Source organism: Lathamus discolor, chromosome 8 (assembly GCF_037157495.1).
Source record: "Lathamus discolor isolate bLatDis1 chromosome 8, bLatDis1.hap1, whole genome shotgun sequence".
Taxonomy (NCBI): Eukaryota; Metazoa; Chordata; class Aves; order Psittaciformes; family Psittacidae; genus Lathamus; species Lathamus discolor.
Window position 1 is genome coordinate 11,108,188 of NC_088891.1, and position 24,225 is coordinate 11,132,412.

Consider the following 24,225-nt stretch of genomic DNA (forward strand, 5'->3'; position numbering starts at 1 on the left):
CATTTCTCTGGAAACTAGGGGAAAAAAATAACAAACTGCCCTCACCCTAAGTATCAATTTATGAGCCTCTCTTGGCTTTGCTGTAAATGCTCCCTAAAAGAGTCACAAAGGTGATAAAGGGTTAGCATCAAGCACAGGACTGACACCAAAAGAGCTCAGAGTTCTCAGAAACTGTGATTGTACATCATTACAAGTAACTAACACATTACTTCAATATGCGGATGTCTGCTCAAGGAAAGCTGGTAGCTAATTACATTTATGACTTCAATTTGGAACAGCAAATAAGGAACAATACTTTTAACAATGTTTCCAGAGCTAAACTACACAGTAAATACTCCATGTGACATATACCCTATGCCTCTGCTCAAAGGTGATAGTTTCATCAGGCTGGTTTCTCATTCTGCGTAGAAGAGAACAAACAGCAGGTCCTGTTCAGAACTAGAATAAAATAAATGATAATGAATTACAGGTATGGTAAATATTGCTGGTGATAAGTTTCTGTTATAGCTACCCTGCACGTGGAAGGATTTGGTTACAGACAATGAGGAATAGAATATTTGCTCACAGGAAGCAGGATTAATAGAAAAGGTTCTTTTCATTGTTTGCTACAAAGGTCTGTGCCATCGAAACCGTGGGAAAGCTCCATGTGGAGGTGAACATTACCACTATCACTGCCCAGACCAACGCTGAATTCTTATCGTTATGAAGAGTTCACAGAGATTAAACTGCAGTTAAGGCTGTGGGATGTGAGGACACAAACATTATTTTGATCATAGAATAATTCAATCGGAGCAATGCCTAACCAGCATTTATCTTGACTAACTGGTTCCTGCACTCGATAGTGACATAATGGAGTTTCTAAAAAAAAGGTAGCTATTTCCAGTTAGTCACTGCGTAACGCTTGCTTCAAGTACCAGCTTGATAATAATTCTAAAAACCACCACCGCAGCTTTTCCCCTTTTTTATATATTTTGATTCTTTGCCCAATTTCCCAAATGGGATCAAACTTGCCAAATTTTTACCAATACTAGAATATTTAGGATTTTTTCCTAACTGCCAATTCTATAAACCCAAGTCAAAGTTTGAAGAAGGAAGGTTTTACTTCAGTACTGTGTAATGCAATTCTTTCCCCACACCTCCCTCCTACCTCTGAAGTCCATTCTAATCTTAAAACCAGTCTTTCTTATTTTTCTGAATGCTGACACAGCACAGCTTTGACCTTGATGTACATACAAAAAAATCGAAATGGAACTGATTCTACAACAGATGTATGTGGAAAAGATATTTAATTGTAAAATAGAAAAAGTAGGCCAGAGTACAGTTTTAAGGGTAATTTTTCTGTGTACAGTATAGGTAAACTAGACTTTTTGCTTAAGTTCATATAAACAATTCCATAAAAGCAGTGAAACATGGAACAACAAAGCAAAGCACGAAGAGTTTTATCTTACAAAAAAGGAATCTGCACAGTAGTTCAAAATTTAATGTAACACAGCACTGAACAATCTTAAGGCAGCTCAGTCTAAGCACAGGACTAGAAGCCAGGAACTCCTGAGATCTATTCCCAGGTTTGCCACAGATCCATGTGGTCTTGGGCCAGTCATTTAACACTCCCTGTGTTGCACTTGTATCAGTTATAAAATTGAGACAGTAACACTCACCTGCCTCAGGCAGTACAGTAAGGGCTCTATAAAAGATTTTATAATGCTCTGAAGATGTAACGTGCTATGTAAATCCTAACCATAATAGATCACTGCACAGACACACACAAACACAGTATCACAGTGAAGAACAATGATGCTGGGTAAGAGGAGCATCACAACAAAAAAATTACTTGTCCAATTGCATAATTAAAATGCAAAAGTCTGTTTAGAAAAAAAGGTATCACTGAAATGATTTCAAGGCAATTGGGAAAAAGAGATCAATAGGAATATCCTAAAAGAACTACTATTTGCGTTCCAGTGGAGACATTCTTTCCTATGCATTACTGAACTTTTAAATGCTTGTGCATGAAAATTGTAAGACACAAAGTGAAGTTTCGATGCCTCCACTACCAAATTTTAAATCACATCTCGTATGTAAATCAAGATTTTTTTTGTTTTTAATTACAAATTACATTCTTCCAACAAATATACCATCCACAATTAAACTGGCTGCTTACTTTCAATGACATATAAGCTGAACATTTTCCTCATAATTTTCCTCATCTTTGCTGAAAAATACCTATGCAAGATGTATGTGTAGAAATTATAAAAACATGCAGCATATGTACAAACTGAAAAGTTTAAAAAATATTAGCTTCATATACATGTAAATCTACTTGGATATATCTGAAATTAAATATAAAAATTTCACCACCTAAAATAAAAAAAAAAAAAAAACCAAAAATGGTTTTCAGAGAATCTGAGACAACTACTTAAAGCTGTACAAAGATTTCCACTTGGAAATGTCTTATTCAGAGAAGTTTAAGTTGTTACCATGTAGAAATAACTGTTAAATCATTTTGTCACATAATTTTCAAGTTGTCGGCTTAAATCAACAACATCACCCTTAAAACTGTTCTGTTTTTCAGAAGTTAGATTCATACTAAAATCAAAAATTTCACAAAAACATTGGCTTCTCGTGTTTCTGGATCCCTTCAAAAAGATTTATCAACTCATTTTGAAACTGTAAAAAAACCAACTATTTACAGTATTTCATTTTAAATACTTTTCACAATTTCTAAATTCAGAGTTTTTATGTTACAAGAAATTAATGAGAGCTCACAGCTTAAGTCCAGTTATCAACTTGTAGCATCTTCTCTATCATGTAATCCTGCGTCTGTACCTATATAGCGTACAGTTCAAGATTGTACTGCAGGTTTTGGAAAGTAACAGGCTTTGCAGTATGTTCATTTTTTTTAAACAGCTTCTTTATTAGTCTGGAGGCGGGTCATTGCCTCTAACTTCTGCCGATAGGCCTCTGCTTCTTGTTCTTTCTTTAGAAGCTGCTGACGATATTTTTGTGCTTCTCTGTTTGCCTCATCCAGCTGTTTCTGAAGAGTTTCTCTTTCCTATGAGAAACATAACCAGCAACATTTTGTCAAATATGTATTGAATACACATTAAAATGGCAAATTCTTTACCTTTACATGCAGCTCAAGTGTTAGGATATCATGTAGAAACTGTTTAGTTCTTACTCGGTCAAACCAAGCACTGCTGTGTAAATTAGACATGAACTATCACACCAGACACCTCCCCACAATAAGGCTTCAGGTGGAACCGTAGTAAACCCAAATTTCTTTAGATGCAAAGATACCAAGCAAGTCTTCATGGGAAAAGAGTGAAATAAAAAGAAGTAGTGATCAAATGAACATCATATTAGCAGTTCTCCAGTTACTCAATTCCCTTTGTTACTCTTGTAAATTGGAATCCAATCAAACAGGATTGTCCCATTCTGTTGTATTTCAGTCAGACAGTAGAATGAAAAACTGCTACCTAACAGCAACTTGAGCTGGGAAGTGACAGCTGCCCACTAACCAAAATACACACATAACTAGGTTTCCTAAACAAAGTGATCTGAAGTGATTAATACTATGCAATCCTAATGTATAATTACATCCCCAAGGATACCCCATCTTCATGAATTAACAGACACTTAGCTAGATGAGCTTTTTCAATTCAAAAGGAGGAACTTAAGGCTCCATCCAGCATACAAGTTTGTTGGGGATTGCTATAAAATGGTTTCCAAGCAAAATAATATGGGAAATGCCATTTCCTATGAAGCTGCCTTAGGAACTAATGAGAATGTACTTCTATTTGCAGTGACGTAGGTTCTGTCATTTTGTTTGATGCTGCACTGAGCCCAATTGAAAAAGCAATTTGCTTGGAAAATAGTTTTGGTTTGATCTTCAACCAAATACCATTTCATTAAAGTGCATCATACTTTTATGAGTAAGGTAGTATCTGATTTCAAATCATTCTTTCCACTATAGTTGTTAAGCATGCACAGGAGGGAACTTGTCAGAGAAGCAAGCTATTTCCTAGAAAAACAAAACTCTCATCAGAAATTGAGGCCCAGCCAAAGTAATGTGCCTTTTTACCTTATTCCCAGCAGTTCGGTACCACATTCCCATTTAATGCCTCAAACAGTTGTTAGAATTTTCTCCCCTCACTCCCACGTAACAGCATTCCTATCCTTCACCTCTTTGCTGCACTCACATATTTTCATGGTCAGAGCCTGAAAATACAAAATACTCTGCCTCCCTTCTACTTCCTGCTGTTCTCACTACTTGTCACAGTCACATTTAGCAGTTACATGCTGTGCTGAATGTGCTGGAATATAATGACATAGGTGGTCAGATCATTGCTAACAGCAGCATCTGTATAGCAAAAACAACATGTTAAGGAGAGATGCTATTAACGGGTCAAAAAGACTACCTATAAGCCACATTAAGTGCAACTTGATTTTACACAGGGCTTTAAGAACTAGAGGAAGGTAGGAGGGGTTTGTTTCATCCGCATATGCTAATAAAATGAGAGCTCCTCTAGTCTTACTTATATGAAAAGGAAGTTCCACATCTGAAAATTTGGAGTGTGTGCAGACTGCAAACACTTGGGAGTGAAGGGGTTCTTAGACCATAACTTAAAGTATTTCCCACAGAAGAGAAAAATAGAAGGGGGGGACACCATACCTAAAAAAACAAGTCTCAGTGGCAGAGACAAGAAGGTAAACACAGTATCTACCAAACATACTAGCAATTCAAAGCATGTACGTTAGCCCTACTACCAATAGGTGTAGTTCTTAGACAGTCATTGCTACAACATCAACAAAACAAGTTTACTGTCTAGCTAGGCAGTGAAAAGAAATCAGTGCTTCTGGGGGAGCAATGCAGATCTACGGCAGACTGAACAAGGAAAACTGGTTCCTTTGACATCTAGAGTAGGGAGGACTGTATCTGGTCTGTTAATATAATCAAATCCGGAAGTGTTCTAATTATCTGAAGATCTTTTGTATCAGTATAAAAACCTACTTTGGTAAAAAACAAATTAGAGGACCTTGAGTGCTCTGAAGAAATCTTCCAATTGATCAGGGAATTTTCTTGATTACATGTAACTTTTCTTAACAGTGTATATATTGACAACAAGGACACCCATAACCAACATAACCAAACCAAGCATTCTTTTTAACAACAGAACGGGGATATGAATTCACTAATATAATTAGGCTACAATTATGCTTTTTTAGTCTAATGAAATGATTGGTTCTAATGTGTGACCTTTCAAGCATGCAACACAGAATGCAACACAGCATGCGACAAAAGTCAAATACAAGATCACTGCATGTTAATGACTTATGCATGAAAATGAAAACCAGTATCTGTGCCACAGGGTTTTTTTTGCTGCTACCCTATATTTAAAATATCAAACTGTTCAGGAAAATTGCTACCACCCTTCAAAATAAGCTGAAATGTTTGAACTTAACAGACGCAGAAGAGAAAAATAAAAGATCACAAGAACAGCTTTAGTCATTCACAATACTTTCACAGGGAAGTTTGTCACCTGACGTGAATGGGATGATGTTCAACTTAACTACAGTTAACTGTTCACACGCCATGAATTTAAAATAGCTGAAGAAAGCGCTCTTAACCTTGAATCAGCTCTTTACAATGAGATAAAGGAATAAATCACTGGAAATCAAACAATAAAGGTTTTCTGCATTAAAAAAATATTTTAATGAGCAGAGAGGTCCTACTCCCACCAAATTCAACTATCTAACACCTTCTATGATGATGAAGTTTAAAGTGAACTGACTTTATGTGCACTTCTTTAATGACTCTGTTACCAAACTGAGGGAGCACCATACCCCTGTGAACCACAACTTGCCTCCAAACAGAGGCAGAGGTCTGCATCCACATTTCCAATTGTATAGAATCACAGAATGCTTAGGGTTGGAAAGGACCTTAAGATCTTCTGGTTCCACCCCTCCTGCCATGGGCAGGGACACTGCACACTAAACCATGTCATCCAAGACTCACTCCATCCAACCTGACCTTGAACACTGTCAGGGATGGAGTATAGGCAAAGTCTGTCATCAAAACCTGCACTTAAAAGTAACAAAGAAAGTAAATAATTTAAACCTACTTCTTTCAGTATTTGAGAAATGTTTAAAACATACAATTAAAACTGGCAATCCCCTTAAAAGAATTATTTGTACTGTTACACCGACTATGTGCAATTAGGAACAGGTCAATTTATTCCTTAACCAATCTAGATCTTTTTCTTTCACCTAACAATTATTAAAATACTTAAGGAAATGTAATTTCCTTTATGAATAATTGAGGCAAATGTTTAAGAAACACTTTTATTGTAACAGTCATACATTTTAAAAAACTCAGAAAATTTCAACTGTCATGATAATCTGTAATGACCACAAAGCTGCAAACCCCACAAGTATTTGATGCGACAACTTAGGGACAGGGAAAGCAAGTGATGAAAGGTGGTAATTATTGTTACTAGACATGGATGACATAGCACACACTGTACAGGAAAAAAATATTCAATTAGGCACAATTCAGTAATATGAACAAAAGCTGGAGAATACAGTCTTTGATAAATGAAGTATCATGGAGTCGACAAAATGAGAACTTACAGCCTAGACAAGGCAAACAGCAATTTTCATAAACTTTTGACCAAAGCTGGTCAGCACAGTAACAAGTAACAGAAGAAGGAATGAGATGGTTGACCTATTGTGGCTAACATAAAAAAGGCTACAATTTAAAATCAAACAGCGACATCTATTTCTCATATATAAAAAGAGCTCTCAGTGGTGTTAGGTGTCTCACACTATAATTAAAAACAAACAAACAAAACCACAACAGGATGGGGCAAAGATGTGTAAACAGCTCCAGACTTAAAAAAAAAAGGGGGGGAGGGGGGGGGAGGGAGGAGCAGATACAAACTGACAAACGCAGAATCTTACTGTTTCACATTTCCATTAACAGTTATGTAGATAACATGAATGGAAAGGAAACCTTGTAAAAAATAAGATCTCACAACCAGGACAAGCACGTGCTCCTAACAGAAAGATGTGGGTACAGTACTCTCATTCACTAATAGAAAATGTCAAGTTGCTCGATATATTGGTACTTAGGTTTAAAAAGTAGCTGGTGACCTTAAAGGAAAAACAAAAAATTACATTATCATATATTTAAAGAAGTGCCTCTTTTTTGTGCACAGCCAGAGGATGAAGCAAACAGCCCTCCTACATCTTCTAACAACAACTTTGTAAAAAATGAATTCCAGTAACAGGGAAGACAGAACAAGTTATTGTTTCACACACTTCAGTCTCTGGTAACATGAAATTAAACTCCAGAACAACAGAAAACCCCACAACCAGATATTCAGTGCTCAATACTCGGTTAACACATATCACGCAATATACTCCTTACTTCTATTTCTGTAGACTCCACACGATTTTCAACAATTTCAATGCACTGTCTCTTCACTGGCGGTTCTTCGCTTATCACAGTTTCTTCAGCAATGTCTGTTGCTGGAACTGTTAATACTGAAAACATTTGTACATATAAATACACTTGCTTCAAACAGTATTTGCACTATATAAAATTTTATTGACAGCAATAAAATGCAGAGACTTTTCCCTATGAACACACAACTGTATAATAAAGTGCACTTTGGTAGAGAATTTACTAAAGGAGAATTTAGTAAAAACTTCAGTTGCTTGTACACTACTGAGGTCCTACAATAGTTAGTTGTCACTCTGGAGTATTATTGCCATTTTTCACAGAGCAAACAAACATGGAAGTGAATTGCAGCAGTTACCAGCCTGACAATTGTCCAACATCTAAAACAGACAATCTTTATAATGTTACTTAAGCAAATACTAAATACAAAATTGGCCTTTGATTTTGATTGATTAGAACACCACAGGTAATCTGAAAATTCAGTAGTTATTAACCTTAAAGGAAAAGGGATCTAAAGAAATTCATACTCTTAATATAGACATGCAACCATCTGGCAAATAAATGTCGTAACTGTCACTTCAGTTAGTACCTACACACATTCATGCTTTCTGGTAACTAGCTGTACTTGTTCAGACAAGACTGTGAACCAAATAACTTGTCCCCTGGGTACAGCTCTTCAAACTCCACACTGGGAGTCCTCATGAAGAAACTGGAGAAGGAATAACTTTTGCCTGAACAGCAGTGGCAGAACATCTTTAAAAGAAACCACCCAAAACATACACATCACAAAACAGCACTTATGACACTAGCAGCTTCCACAAACATATGGCCCAACAGGACCATTTGTATCACTCTGGTTCCACTGGTTCTGCCACTGCTCCTCTAAAACCTCAAGCATGTCAGACTTGGCTTTTGTTCTGTTAAGAACACACTCCGTAAGACTAGCACAGCTTGCTTGAAGCACCAGATTTCTATATCCAAGCCTCACCTCCCTGTCTTTCTGGCAAAGCAATTATGTGAGTATTGGAAGAATACTATTGTTTTACTCCATCTTCTAGCGTTCAAAACAAGTCTGCAAGAATCACACTTACTGAAAGCAAAGTAAGTAGTTATCACTTTTCCCTTCAACATACCGTTTCCCTTCCACACAGTTAATAATTCTTCTTTCTCCTAATGCACTCTGCTGACATGTAACTCACTGAACTGCAGTAGCTCATGTCTGAGCATTTTGCAGTATAAGAACTCAATGTTTTTAAATTTAGACTTACACAAAATTGTCCAAACTATTTGCACCTAACAAGTCATTATAATTACTATAACTAAAACAGTTGCTCAAGCTGAAATTGTACATATTTCCACCCACCTTGCTGTCCATCTGGCATGGTCACAATGATTGGTTGCCCTATTCCACTGGTTGGAATTGAATGCAGATTACCAAGCTGAATGCCATCTGTCACTATAGTAATAACTTGCTGACCTCCAGAACTGACAACTTGCTGAATAGCACCATCCACAGACTCTGCAGTCACAACTTCTTCTGTGGCCACAACTATCAACAGATTAGTAAAGAATTAAGTCAGTTTAATTAAACTATATGATTTCAAATGCATTTAAGTACAGCAGAGAAAAAAAATGTGTAATAATGCACTGAGTGGCATAAAATTTTAAAAGACATTATACTGTTCATAAAAATAAATACATAAATAAATAAAATCTTTCACCAGGCAACATAAGGCACTAACATTTGAAAAATACATGGAACTCTGTCCTGGTTTACCTTGCTCAATATAGTAGTTCTTTTATTTAGTATGTTTCCTGATAGATACACCCCACTCAAAACTGATGCTTTGGGTTCAGTGTTAACACTGCAGCAAGAACAGGAGTTGTTTTTAAGAACACAATTAACTTCTGCATTGTACACAAGCTGGAATAATTTATGCTAACAGCAGAATAAACCAAACAAACTTTAAATACTAGCTTGAAACTACTCCTCAACCAGTGACTTGTCAGGTGTACCTCAGGACCCAGCCCTGACTTCTCTGCTTACTGTAACAGTCTTCAAGACTACAACAGACTGAAGGACCTTAGAGAATCTTAACGTTTTGTCTGTACTACCTGGGTACTTCAACCACAAACACAAATTTATTTGTTATACAAAATATGAAACAGGACTAAATGAAAAGTTCTGCAGAGCTGACATTTTTACACCTTTGAAGGATAAAGGTAGAGCTTCAATAGAAGAATAAACATTGTATGTATGTATTTTTATATGTAAAAGTAAAAAATCCCAGCTCAAGTAAGCATTTCTAATTCATTATTTGATAATGACTGTCAAAAAAAGCAGTGAACTCTCACAGTTTTACATTACATCTATACATCATGGTAAGGTAAGGGTAAGACTGCATTCAGAACTACAACACACACCACACTCACGCTATACACTAACTGAGGTCTCACACTACCACTCTTACTTTTTTTAAAGCAATGAGGTACCAAGACAAAAGAGCAAGATCACTAGTAGCACAATCAAAGAATCTCAAGCACACTAACTCTGTATTTTATTTTCAATTTGTCAGGGTACAAGCAAAGCCTTTGATTTAAATGACAGACATTAGAGTGCTTTCTATCTACAGAGATGAAATTAAAATCCTATAGACTGTGTTGTGATGCTCAAGATGAGAGAAGGTAGATAAAACCTTGAAGCTTTCATCTTTTAAGTTAATTACAATATAATACACACACACAAAAAAAAAAAAAATCACTCTGTAGTTCAAATAATGACCGCAGTCATTGTCTTCTGAAGCTCTTTATGTTCAGAGATTACTGTCCTATAGCACTGCCTAAATATTCACAGAGTGTTTACTCAGTGAACCAAAACAGGAAGTCCTACATAAATAAGTGGTGTTGTATTGAACTTGATCCGCCTTCCATGTACAGGCTCAGCAGTAAGAAAGACCACTGCCTTTTCAAGCTGCAAGTGCTAATACTAGCTGCTGTGGCAAACAGCCCTGATCTTCCAGTTTCAAACTCAGCATTGGCCTTTTAGTTGTAGAAGGAAACATTATCAGGACTTCTTCAGACCTTAACAGAAAAATGAACATTCTGTCTAAAAAGAAGTTATTCTATGTAAAGGAAAAACATGCCCTTACATACAGTCCTTTATACCTTCCTTGTTCTCCTTCATATCCATATACTCACTAGTTACCATATTGCTTCACATGCCGAAGGAAAGCTGAAGTCATTTAGGAAAGCAGCACAACTATTTTCAAGAATCTCTGAATTAATATGCATTATTTTCTGCTGCAGTGTGCGTATGGGGAGAACACCTTCACAAGCAGCAAGGCATATGCCTAGTTCCATACGTAAGCACACCAGTTACTGCTTTCCAAATACACATCTTAAATCAGTTTTTTTTCTAATCCAACTCTGAGTTCCATACATACATTATGCAACTCATTTGTGCATAACATCCATGCCTCATATGTACTTTAGTAACAATGAAAAAAAAACCACGAGTCTATTCAGCTGCAGTGAGAAGCACCTTCCTTTCTTTGGTTTTACAAAATTGATGTGTTTTTAACTGCAAAACATGAGGAACTAGGGAAGATGTCAGGGTAAAGTTAACTGTGAAAGAAGAGGAAAACCTACACAAAAACAACATAAAAGGCAGAACCTAAGTGGTTTGTTCAAGTTTATACAGTCTTAAGTAAAGAAGGCTAAATGCAAGGTAAGAGCCAAAACCAGAATTCTCAGCGCTACAATTTTTGAGAGTATTTATACATGAATCTTTTACAAGATGACCACAAAGAGAAGAGATGTGTATGGTGGTGTTTTATTTTTACCTTGAAGACATTTACTACTGATGTCACTATATGCTGGTTTTATTTTCTTTACACTTTATGAATTATAAAAGGAGTAAGAACCCAGAAAATAATTTACACAGTAAAATGCTGCAAAATTACTCACATCTGCATAAAAATCAAAGCAGAACCTCTAAAATAAACAGGACGGTTAGGTATGATGGACACTGTGTTACTGCAGGTGTAAAATTACTGCATCAAGACTTCAAGCTTATTCCTTCAGTCCACTGCCTCCTGCCTCCTCTCTAGTAGTTTTTATCTTCAGTGGTTTACTGTAACATTACACTCAGTTCATTACCAAATCCTACTACTGAGTCCTGGATACACATTTAATGCTCTATAATCCCATGCAATCCTTTCTCGAGTTTCACTCCTACAATTAGATCCAAGGTTCACTGAAATATATCAATTGAAAACATCAACAGCTTCTTCTATAATAAAAGACACTGCACTCTGGTTTTGGATCATCCACTTCACTTGCAATATTTAAATGTCATAAAATAGTACAGCTGTACTTCTTTGCTTTGAGAATAGTACTGCTTTGAGAAGCAGCAGAAGAGTTGTATTTAGAGGAAATCCTGCAGGACTTCAAAATACTCCAAGATGAAAACTCAGGTTTATGTTAGGAGGTAGCTGTCAGGCCAGAAATCTGAGTACGGATATATACTTTTTTCAGACAAAGCACTAACTGGCAAAGATCCATGGGGCAGAGGTGAAGTGAGAAACTCATCAGAAAGAAGAATGCAAAACTTGGCAACTAGGGACAATGGAATTCCTTGTGCCTTTCTGGCTTCTTGTCATGGCCTTATGGAATAAGGTAGTGTGCAAACATCTGCAATGAAGGATGCAAGCTGCTTCTTCCTAGGAAAACAGTAATGCTAGGCTTATGTTTAACTGAAGCATACCAGCCTGAAGTGGGACACACTCATCACTGCATATTATTATAAATGCAAGTAGAATGCCTTAATGTTGAAAAGATGACCCATAGATACTCTAATGGGCCAACTACACATTAAGATCACCAAATATTCTTGTGCCTTTTGGGTGAAACATTAAGAAAACTGATGACAAAGTATTCGCAAACAATGTTAAGGGACATTTCCCAATAATTAACAGAAAGCACTCAAAGAACCCATTCTCCCACCAAATGCAACTAAACTGTATGTAGACAAAGATTTAAATTCAATCTCCTGAATTACTTGCTCTCAGCAAGATGAATGCTTTCAGCAAGATGAATGCTACTTACATTAGGCCTAGAAATATTAGTTGTGGTCAGAAATCTTATTGAGAAGTAATTGTATGCATAAATTTGGCCACCTTCCAGGTGAAAATAAAGGAAAATTTTTGTTCATGCTGAAAAAAGGAAGGCTGTAAGCTCATTTCTGTATGAACTCTATCACCAAAAGTGCCAGTTCTGTACTTTTAATTTATTAAATGATGTTAAATGACTTAAGCTTTCTAACCTGGTGTTTCTGAAGAATTAGACAGCGGAGCTGATGCTTCTGCTAAAGCTGCCAACGTGGCTAATACTGACGTTGATGAATTTCCAAACTGTACAGCAGACACTCCTGTTTCATCTGGTGGGATGAAAAAAAAAAAGTTAGCTGACAAACTTAAAACCAGTGCTAACACACAGTTTTCAGCAACATTCTGCTATTCTGCAGCAAGTTTCTTGAGCAAATACAACTTCTGATGATTTATCTCTGTGAAAATTGTTGTTTTAAGCAGCTAGTTTATTTACAGCACATAAACACCGAAGAGGAACACGGTCATTATTCTTACCACCACTTATCCTCAGGCCTTATCACTAAATGGTGAAAACCGATTAAAGTATAAAATCCCAGTAGCTATCCTATAGACATCTAAATACCTGTTCCATCTGATGTATTTTCAGAAGATACCAGACCTGTTAGGTTCACCACCCCTCCAGGTCCAATGATGAACTGCGGTGTTGCTGCATGTATCGTCACAGTGTCCGGACTCTCTGGATTTGTATTGATTTGGTTCTGCATTGCAATCTAGGAAACAAACATAATAATATCATTCCAACGGTAGGTACAAATAAGTTATTTACCCTGTAAGAACTAGAATTATTGCACATTCCACTCAAACGGTGATGATCTCCCTCGTTATACTCATGCAATATATGCACATCATGTCACATCCTGTGCTTGTGGAAGTACATGAGAAACTTTTTTTCCTGGCTGAAATTTAAATACAAAAAGTCTGATGAAGTGGAAGAGAATAATGACACACTGCCTCTCCTCCTTACCATTTATTTATTGTGAACAAAGCAGACCATATAAAGTCAAGGCCCTTTTGTAGATATGCAAAAGCTCACATGTATAAAATAGAGGCCTGAAGAACTGAGGCCGCTGTGGCAGCTACATGCCATGAAAATCAGCTCTGAAAGCTAAGTAACTGCTATGGATTGTAGATTGCAGTCATCTTTTTGGTGTTTTGTTGTGGGTTTTTTTTACTTATTGACTTTAATTTACTATATCCTTTCTGCCACAAAAAGGAGGCTAAAGGAGCAAGAGTAGAAGTTCTTACAGTTTAACATGTAGGGGAACACATTTATACAGTGGTGTAATGGTATTTTTCATTTGCTTTCTGTTCATCAGTAATATTTAGCTCTTCATTTGCCTTTACTGTGGAGCACACATCCCCATGGAAATATCTGTTGTAACACCAACCTAAATCACTTCAACAATTCAATCCTAGTCTTTCTAATTCAGGAAAAATTACTATCTCTTGTGTCTCCTCTCCTGATCTCCAATTGTTAGGAAATCAATACCCCTATACAAAGCTAACTGAACACTAGGGTACAATCAAAACTTATTGACAGAGTGGGGAGTTAAGTTTTACAACTTGCTTGTGAAGATACCACCTAGTTCTGTGTACTACAACACTTAAATTTACAAAAATAAAGGATACTTATCCCTGACTTGTAGGCAGTGAAAATGTTCTTTGGTCACTAACGCTTACTAACATTAATTTCACTTCCACATCACAAACTAGACTGAGTTTAGCATTGCCAATCAATATAGGGTTTCACAGCTGCTGTATTAAAAGCTTAGTTTTTCACATCTGTAAACAAGTACTTTAAGTTCCCTTACCATCATGAATCAAAAGTTACCTGTAATATTTCTGCAAGGTCTTCATTTCCATTGTCTATCGCAATATCTAACGCCGTTTTGCAAAATTTACTCTGAGCATGAACATCTGCTCCATACTTTATTAAGAGTTCTACAACTTCTTGGTGGTTATGTTCAGTAGCCCAGTGAAGTGCAGTCATTTTGAGCATGTCCTTCGCATTGACATCAGCACCATGCTACAAACAAGATCATTGCATAAACTGTCATCATAAGTATCTAAATTAAATAATGCTGGTGACATAATGAAGCCCAAAACTGCCTTTCTCTGTTCAGTAATGTTTTGTTATCTTACATTTACAGATTTCTTAAAAGAACTTCAATCTAATCACCAAATAAATTATTTACCTGAAAGAATTAAAGACTTCCTAAAACACAATGTCTTGGTTCTAAAAGTGGTTATTCATACTACACCAAATTAGGAGGTAGTCTTACTTTGACACAGCAATAAATAATCCAACTGAAATCATTATTTTAATGCTAAAATAAATTACAGTTTAACAGGAAAACAAAGCTCTAATGCACACAGTATAAATATTCGTATCATTTCAATGTTGTTTTCATGACTAAAAGGAAATTGCAAATATTTGACCATAAACCGGTGCAATATCCACGCGTCAGACCTTGTTTCGGCATTTTTTACCTTAAGTAACACTTCTACTATGCTGGCATGGCCTTCTGATGCTGCCATATGTAATGGAGTTCTGTCCACTTTGGTTCTGGCATCCCGACTTACACCTGCTCGCAGCAACACTTCTGTTGTTGAGTAGTGCCCATACTGTGCTGCCAAATGAAGTGGAGATGTTCCCAACTGCAGTGTAATGGAAAAAGTGGAGCTTTAACAGATGTCAGTATGAAGGATTTCTTCCTGTTCTGAAGCTATCAAACTTGGGTGTTAGGGCACCACTTCAAAACCATTTTCCCTTCCACTCTTAGAGAAAAAAGCTGCCACGGCTTTTACAAAGTATGAAAAAAAAGCTTAAATTTCTGTGGGCTCTCCTCCCCACCAGTAATCACAACACAAAAAACCTGCTCTTTGGAAGCAACTTTTAGAGGTCTGTGCTATGTTTTTCTGTCTTTCTGAGGTGTGGTATTTCAAGGGGCCTAACCCCATTTTCAGTGTGGGCCAACAGGCCATAGCAACACTGGAAGAGACCTCTGGAAGACACTTAAGTCCAACCTCCAGCATAAAACAGAGTCAGCTTGAAAGCTGGGTTGCTTAAGGCTCCTAAGGGCTTGCAAACACCCTAGAATTTTAGGTACCTGACCTCCCCATATATCCTATTCAAAAAAACGCACGTCCAAAAGACTACTCAAAGCCCCTCTATCAGGGAACTCTCAGCTGTACATATTTAGGTAGTTGGGCCTGCTTTCTTAATTCATACCTCTTACTATACTAAATGCATAAACACAATAACTAGGAGGATGATTGCTGCTTTCTCTCATTAACCATTCCAAAGTTCATCTTAAAAGCCACCAGAATGAGCTCATTCAGAGTCTGTTACCAAGATCAGTAGGAGGTCATATGAAGAAACAGACAACTTTAATTTTGGATTAGACATTACATGAGGTAGCTGCGTAATTCCAAGAAGAAAGTCCAAAGGCTTGCAATGTAAATGCTTAATTGCAATAATCCTATTTTCTTCTGCAGGTAAGGAAAAGTGAGATTTACCAAACACTGAGAAAGTTTCCTTACCCAATCTGTGGTAAAAGGTGCTCCATTTGCCATCAAAATGCGAACTTCATCGTCTTGACCTGCTCGTGCAGCTTCTAAAAGTTTCTTCCCCAAATCTACTAGTGACATCTAGTGAAGGACATAAAGGAATATATAGAAAAAATAAAAATATTAATACCATTTTAAGTATACAAATGCCACTGCTATTTTTTTTTTTTTTTAATTATTTCTGGACTACTCTGAAAAGTTCAAAACCTGGGGTTGGTATTACAGCCATGAGAACAAGCTTTACTGATTGCAACAAGCAGCTTGATTTTAAAATTACTTTTGTCAGACAGACACTGGGGTGAAGATGTCCGTATTACAATGACATAACCACAGCAGCTGCAATGCTGTGTAAAACTAAATTATCTGAACCAGACACATACTGTTTACAGCAGAAAGTGGTTTAGAGGTTCTCACCTGATACTGCAACCTTCTGCAGCTCTGCCCAGCTTTCAAATCGTATTACAGCATGGCTGCTATGCCACATGCCCAAAGGCACTACAATCACTTATCCAAAATGCCTACACATGTTTAAGAGGTACCACTATGTAAATGCATTCATATAGTTATGAAACACAACACTTTTCTGACATCTTGCCCATCACTATCACTTCATTTTGTTCACACTAAACCAGTTTCTGTATCCTTAGCTACAAAAATGATGCAATAAGCCTATATTATTGTACCACACATATCAGATACATGAACTAAAATGTCTGCCTGAAAACAAACATTACTACCCACTTCAACTGTCTACAGTTACAAAAAACTAAGTGCAAAATTTTGATTGACACATGGCTGAGATGAGCTGAAAAATTCTCATATATTCTTTAGATAATCTTCTCATGCTAGCAACCAAAACACATCATTAACACTTTAGTCCTATAGCTAGGTTTTCCACTACCAAGATGCTAAAAATGGAATTACTTTCATCAGTTCAGTTTCCAGTCACAAGTGAAGTTAAGCCTGTATTACTAATAATAGCAGTTGCAAGGCCTTGCGGCTACATGCGACTACGATTTCCTACACAAAGTTGCAGTATATCAGTTCAGAAAGAAATCCCATTAAACACACACTTCTATCATAAAAATCAAGTTCTCTGCACCTGGCTGAACTGGCAAAGCCTGCGTGGTATATTGCTCCATAAGCTGAAAGCTATTGACTTTATAAGAAATTAGAAAGGAAGACGGAAATACTGCAAATGCAGAACTCCAACACACATCAGTAGAGCCAGGAACATGAGCAAATCAGCTGTCTACAGAACTGACTTCAGGCAGCAATATCCCCTCACCAAAATAACACTCCATTTATGTTCATCCTTTTAGTACACACAGACATGTTGATTTGTCTTCAGCAAGAAAAGGGAAGAGAAGCAGGAAGATGGCAGGCCAGGACAAATACTGACAATGGGAAAAGGAAGGAAAAAGGGAGCACAGATTCAGATGCAGAGGAAGGAACAGCTGACTCTTCCATAAAGAGAAAGAGCAAAAGAGAAACAGGAAAACAAGAAAATCTCCCATCCCTACTATCCTAGGGAGACACTAGGAGTAATGATATAAAACAACGACAGGACAGAGAGAGCATTTGGCAAGTGCAGCAACAAAAGAAGGAATATAGCACCCCCTTTATATGGCTGGCTTTTTTTCTTGGTGGGGAGACAGGGGGTGCAATTTAAGAAGTGAAAGAGCACACAACACACACACTTCTGGTGGCCTAATACCACCACATCAAGGTCTTCAGAAGCAAAAGGAAAGTTGGAAATTAATGCAAAATACTTAAGTTAGGAATTAATTCAGGAAGACAATTTATTTTCCTTGTGTTTCATTTTGTTTTAAACAGCAGTAGAGAAAAGGAATAAAGCCTCCTTTTGGAATTACAGAACTCCTGAGACTGGAAGGGGCCTCTTAAGGTCACCTAATTCAATCTTCCAGTCAGAGCTGGCCTAACAGATTCATACTGTGTTGGGCTCAGTCCTGTTGAGTTTTGGATGTCCCTGTGGATGCACATCCCACTGCTTCTTCAGCCTAATCCCAGTGTCCGACCACACTCATGGTAAGAGCTGTCCTCTGTGTATATCTGTCTTTCTCCACTAACCAACAAAACATCCTTGACCACAAGCTTATACATGATGTCTGACAGACAACAAATAGGTGAATTAAATTACAGTCCATATATTTAATGACTAGGCCTATTCAGAACCCCCTGACCACATCTCTACTGGAGAAATAATCTGCAAAATTGTTACCAAACCTCTATGCAGCAAAATTAATGCAAATGCAAGCCTCCCTCCTAGGAGATGTTAGTGACAAACTTCAGCACTTTATCAGAGTCTCTCTGAACCACTACGGTTGCATACACTGTCAGACTAACAGTGCATCAGTTTCCATTTCAATGCAAAACTAAACTGCTTTGCACCACATGCAATAAGGGAAGTTCTAATCAAGGAAAAAGAGGGACATAGAACATCATACCCGACATAACCTTCATTACCATGTATTATTTACATTAACCAGCACTTTCTTGGTTGATATAAAGTGTTTGTGCTTTATACAAGCACAAAGCATCACAGAAGTTTATGTGTGTTTGGCAATGCTGATTTTAACTTTGGTTTAGAAATGAAGTTCTCATCAGGTACTCGAAAGCATGCCTGGGCCATCTAGTGGAAGAAAGTTAAAACTTAGCAAAAGTACACTGCTGAACTCAAAAAATCCCATTATGTGTCACTAATGCACTAACAGCAGCAACTGAAGAGGCCTTTCCAACAGCACACATGCACATTTTGTCACTTTTAACCAATGAGCACTGCATTCAAAATTTCTCAAGAGGACTCAACCCCAAGCTGATTTCTACCTGGCTGACCATTCCAAGGACCAGTGTTGTAAGGTCAAGAAACCCTTGAGTAACAACATGCCCCCTCCCCCCGACTCTTCCACTGCTAGTACTGGGGCATACCATAGTCTCCATTGTCAGACTTTCCCTTTCTTCCCTTTCCAGAGGAGTTCTTCAGCTGCTCTCTTGAGATCACTCAGTAACACTACAATAGCACAATGATACTATCAAAAGCAAAGTACTATATATAGTACAATAACATACATTTAAAATTAAAATGAGATTTCTATTTCAAAGCAGCACCCTTAGTTATATACTGCTGCTACTCTATGTAGTGTTACAAATCAACTCCAATGAACTGCACTAGAAGGTACTCTTCAGTAACTGACATTTCCATCAAGCTTGGCTAGCACGACAGCTGGATAATGCTTACAAGAGGATTCTTTCAGACAATAAAAACACTCCTGGCTCTGAAATAAAGTCTGAGACTGTTACAGTTATTCATATGGCAACTGGATTATGTTTTCAGACTTCTAGCAGCTCCTACACAACTGTGTGAGCAATGGGGCTTGTCTGCAAACCAGTAAAATAGGTAAGAGCTTCTGCTGGGCTTGGACTTCTTTGCATTAATCACCTCCTGAACTTCCACATTTTGTTACTGCAATGCATTCTACCCAGTATCATTAGCTAGGTGCCACAATTAACTGGTAAATAAAACTTACATCAAATTATTATTGCTATTTTATGCCTAGGAAATCATTCTACTTTTTTCACGTTCTTCTCAGATTTAAGGTTTTATACATTCTCTAAAACTCTGAACAACATGCTGTTACCAGAGGGGTACAGAACAGCATTCAAACAGAGTTTAGGCCGAACTGTGTGCGAAATGGGCTCTGTAAAGAACGAGAGGAGCTGGAAAACATGCAGCTTGGGAAGCCTGGGCTACACCACACCACACCCTGAAGACAATAGAGTAGCAGAGTCTGTAGTCCAAAGGAAGAAGATTAAGTTTGGCTTAAAATACTGCAGCACCTTTCAGTCTGGTGTCCTGCCTCAAGGATCCTGGACTCAGCCCTATCCCCTTCTACCACTTCAGTGGTGAACAACTGCTCAAAATCAACAGACACAAACCAGTTGTTGCAGAACATCTGCCAACACAGAAATCTCACAGCCTCCAGTGTATCCCTACCAAGGCACACTTCTAAGAGATATGTTAGAAAAGCATGGACTGCAGCACTGCAATTTACCATAAGATAAACTCAATTATATACCCTGTATCTGTGATAAGATTTTCAATCATTCCTAAAAAACCCAAGATAAACTTTCATAAAAGGCTAACTAAACAGGTTGCCCTACTGAAGTGGCATGCAGCAGAACTGTACTTGGAAGACAGCTTGGAAGACACTCATTACATCTGAAAAAAGAATGCCCTTTTCCCAATACCTTTTTCTTTCCCCTGTTTCAACAAGATTAACCTGCTTCTCAAGACCTGACCTTCAGAAACACCACCATCTGATCCCAGCATTGCACAGTACCAGCAGAAATTCAGAACAGCCATTCCTAACTAATACGCCTATCCACACCAAGGTCACAAATATTTTGGAAGTTCGGTGTATAAGTAGTTAGCAATAACTATTTAAATCCTTAATCAAGCACTCAGTTTTGATAATTATTAGAATTTAAGTAATAGGATCAACTTGTGGTTTTGTTTTTACATCCTGATACAACGGCAGAACACCTGAACTCAGACAAACTCTTCAAAAAGGTTTTTATTTCAATGAAAAAATTTTAATTGGAATAAAAACTATTTTTATTTAAAAGTTTTGTAACTTTTAAAGGCATCAGAAGGTCTGCATTAAACCTAAGTGTACTTCCACATCCTAGCATCCCTTAAAAACTTTGGTATGATTTCACTGTATGTACCATTTATACTGATCATGGTGACTTACACATGAAAAACTCAGAAAGTTCCTGTATTGTTTCCTAAGGGAATCACACCCTTCTAGATGTATTTCGACAAAAATTTTGCACGTCATACTTTAAATCTCAATATCATAGGCTTAGAGTACCCACACTTCTATTATGATAATAAAAACTACATTAATATATTAATAGCTTTCAGCTTTCCTCTATGACTGTGTTGTGCTTGTAATTAAAGTCTCTCTCATGTTTAAACAGCAACATGACCTTCATGTTGGGCTACATATGCATCAGATGAAGAATACCTGATCTGAAAAGAGAGATCAGGAAAGCAAATGTGTTGAATAGCTTAGTGGTTAAGATAGTCAAGCCTGTATTTAGTCAGGTCTGTCTTCCAATTAGGCTCATACATTAATTTAAATAAGCACCCGTCAGCAACATAACTCCATTGAATAATGCAGATGGGTAAAAAGTCATCCTTAAAACAAGACAGCACAGACGTGGCCATTACCTGCAACAGAATGTAACATCTAAAGAATATTATTATGCAACAAGGGTGAACCACTGGCACCCGCCAAGGTTTGGGTTGGCACTGCCAACAAACTACAAAGCTTTCAGAGATAAGCTTGGCACTAGATACGAAAAAGGTTACGTTACAACAGCTATGATTGACGTGAAGAATCTAAGGGCTAATGATGTAGCCTTTGAACTGTACTACAGCCATACAGAGTATGTCTCAGATTAACTGAAACTTGAAAATAACCTCAAAAAGCACCAGTCTAATTAAAGCATCCATTTTGTTATGGTGAACCTTCCTCGACAGTTTCTGTCTGGCACATAGGCCTAAAAAAACCCGAGAAAACAAACTGCTTTCAGCAAAGAAAGTGGGTCACAAAAAAGTGCGTACATCTAGTGTACATATTGATCTGCCATGTATGCTCTTAACCTTGTTTACACAGCAGATTTATGTACCACTACAAGTATTAGCATGCAGACACTCTTCAACCAAACTGCTTAGTCTGGTACTTCAGAAGTCCTGAACAACTACAAAGATAAAAAAAAAATTAAAAATAATCTGAAGTGCTGCACACTGTGCATTCACAATTTCAGAAAACTTAAATTGCAGCTTTTGGCATTAAATAAAAGCTACCTTAGCAACATGCAAGAACACCACGCAACTGTGAGTTAGAAACGCTAAACACAGAAGACTTCCTACTGGAGGTTTCACTGATGCGCTATCAGCCAGTGTCCCACCAACTCTGGGACTACTAGGAGAAAAAAACTGCAGTCCAAACTAAGACATTTTACCCACGTCTGGGCTCCGACCACACGCTTTATTAAGAGCCCAAAGCACGAGTTACAGGCTCCGGGCAGGGACACTGCAGAGAAGGGAAGCGCCGCGCTCCCACCGCAGCTCCTCTGAAGGCACCTTTGGCGCCAAACACCGCCACGCAGCTCAGCCGCCTCGGGCCGCCATAAGAACTGGCCACCCGCCCCACGTGAGGCGCGGGACGGTCCCCCGGCGACCCAAGCCGGGCTGCCCGGCAGGGGCATCGGCGGGACGAGCCAGGCCCCGCTCTGCCCCTCAGCGCCCGAGTCCCTCGCCCGGCGCGTCGAGCTCGCCCGGGCCAGTGCGGCAGCCGCGGGCGCGGGACCGCCGCGGGCACCTGGGCCCCGAGGTGACCCGTCCCCGCAACATCACCACCCCGCCGGCCGCGCGGCGGCCCCCGACCCCAGCGCAGCCCCTGCCCCGCAGGCCGCGCCCCGCAGGCCGCCCAGGCCGCCGCCACGGCCCAGGCCGCCGCCTGCGCTGCCCGCGCCCCCCGCGCGGCGGGGTCCCCGGAAGGCCGGCCAGCGCGCCCGCTCTCCCCAACAGGAAATCCTGGCTGGGCTGGGCGCTGCGGAGGGAGCCGCGGCGCCGGGTTCCGGGGGAAGTGGAATTATTTTTTACCAGCGAAGAGATCAACTTCCACATCCGGTAACAGGGCCCTATACAAAGGCGCAGACTGACCTGGAAAAGCTTGGCCGGCCCGGGGGGTGAGGGAGAGACAGGGAGCGGAGATGGGGCCTTACCGTGCTGCCGGCCCGGCCGCCGCCGCCGCGACAACAACCCGGGGCGCCGGAGGCCGCCGCTCATCGGCGCCCAAAAGCCCCACACAAAAGTCCCCGCTGCGTCTGGCGGAGGGACACGGCGGGAGGAGGGGAGGGGCGCCGCGCCGCGAGGCGAGGCGCTGACCCGGCGGCAGGCGCGCGCCTGGGCGCGAGGCGGCCCGTGGCGGCCGCGGGCAGCTCGGAGGGGCGCGCGGCGCGGCCCGCGGGGCGCGGGTATCGCCTTATTGACAAATACCCCGGCAGAGGGGCTCGGCGGAGGGATACGGCCTTGGTGCCGCCTGCCGCGCATGCGCGGCTGCGCCGGGAAAGGCGGGGAAGCGGGTGCTGGAGGGACCCGCCATGTTTCGTGCCGCTTCGCGCCCGGCGGGGGGAAGGGCGCGGGCCGCCCGCGGGCCTCAGCCGGTCTGGGCGGGGGGAGGCGGGCAGCCGGCGGGCTGGGGCAGCCTCCCCAGGGGCAGCTGAAGACATGAGAGGGAACAGGGTCGCCGTGCTGCCCGCCGGCCCTCGTGGGGGTCCTCACTGCCGCAGGGCGGCGTGGGCTGCTCTTCCCGCCTCCTGGCTGCAGGGCTCCGGTTGCACGCCCAGGAGAGGGTGCCCTGTGGGCAGGGGCTTCGCTCCGTTGCCTGTTTTCTGCAGGACTTTAGCGACTTTTGGGGATCACGGAAATGCATTTCATAAGGATAATAGCTCCAGACTGATCCTAAGCCCTTGCTCTGTCAGAGAGCTCTGGCCTTCAGTCCCAAACTAGCCTGGGACCCAGCATCCCAGCCCCTAAAATGTTCTTCCTAGTTACGTGCCAGCAGCGTAAAGCGGTTTATGTTCTCCCCAAACCTCTTCTGAGTAACAAATCTCATGCCACCATAAAGTGTAGATCCCATAATCTGTATCCTTTAAAAAAAGGTATCAATGACAAAACTGCAGTTATTTTGGAGGTGACAATACCTACTAGATACTCTATTCAGAGGCATACTTCTAACAACGGTTTTTACAGTTCCATTATTTTTTGCCCTTGACACAGCTTGGACAAAAGACAGCCATATTCCACAGTGTGAACATCACCTCAATAAATACCAGAGAGCTGAGTCCTTGGGTCACTGCTGAAACAGACCTGTTCAGCATAGAAAACAACATCTCCCACAGGCAACAACAGAACAGCCCTCCTGGCTGAGT

General features: G+C 39.7%; 1 protein-coding gene across 4 annotated transcripts; it reads right to left on the minus strand.

The window, feature by feature from the left end:
- Positions 1-1,269: 1,269 nt before the first annotated feature.
- GABPB1 (GA binding protein transcription factor subunit beta 1) lies at positions 1,270-23,196 on the minus strand. Of its 4 annotated transcripts, XM_065688104.1 has the most exons (10): positions 19,147-22,055; positions 16,612-16,715; positions 16,171-16,278; positions 15,118-15,285; positions 14,459-14,653; positions 13,190-13,337; positions 12,783-12,896; positions 8,823-9,008; positions 7,427-7,542; positions 1,270-3,049 (listed from the first exon to the last, which is right to left on the minus strand). In XM_065688104.1, the coding sequence occupies exons 3-10, from the start codon at positions 16,276-16,278 to the stop codon at positions 2,897-2,899; spliced, it is 1,188 nt and encodes a 395-aa protein (XP_065544176.1). In that variant the 5' UTR covers positions 16,612-16,715; positions 19,147-22,055; the 3' UTR covers positions 1,270-2,896. The 4 variants fall into 4 exon arrangements, with proteins under 4 accessions (XP_065544176.1, XP_065544177.1, XP_065544174.1 ...); XM_065688105.1 differs by lacking the exons at positions 16,612-16,715; positions 19,147-22,055 and adding an exon at positions 23,017-23,196; XM_065688102.1 differs by lacking the exon at positions 16,612-16,715 and having other exon boundaries at positions 19,147-22,056.
- Positions 23,197-24,225: the final 1,029 nt, after the last annotated feature.

What these genes read in the sequence shown, in the direction of transcription:
- GABPB1 (XM_065688102.1), bottom strand. An exon ending in AAATACATCAGATGGAACAG is followed by an intron (nt 12,897 to 13,189) that starts GTATTTAGATGT and finishes TCATCCCACCAG; the next exon opens with ATGAAACAGGAGTGTCTGCT. An exon ending in CATGCCAGATGGACAGCAAG is followed by an intron (nt 7,543 to 8,822) that starts GTGGGTGGAAAT and finishes AAATGTTTTCAG; the next exon opens with TATTAACAGTTCCAGCAACA.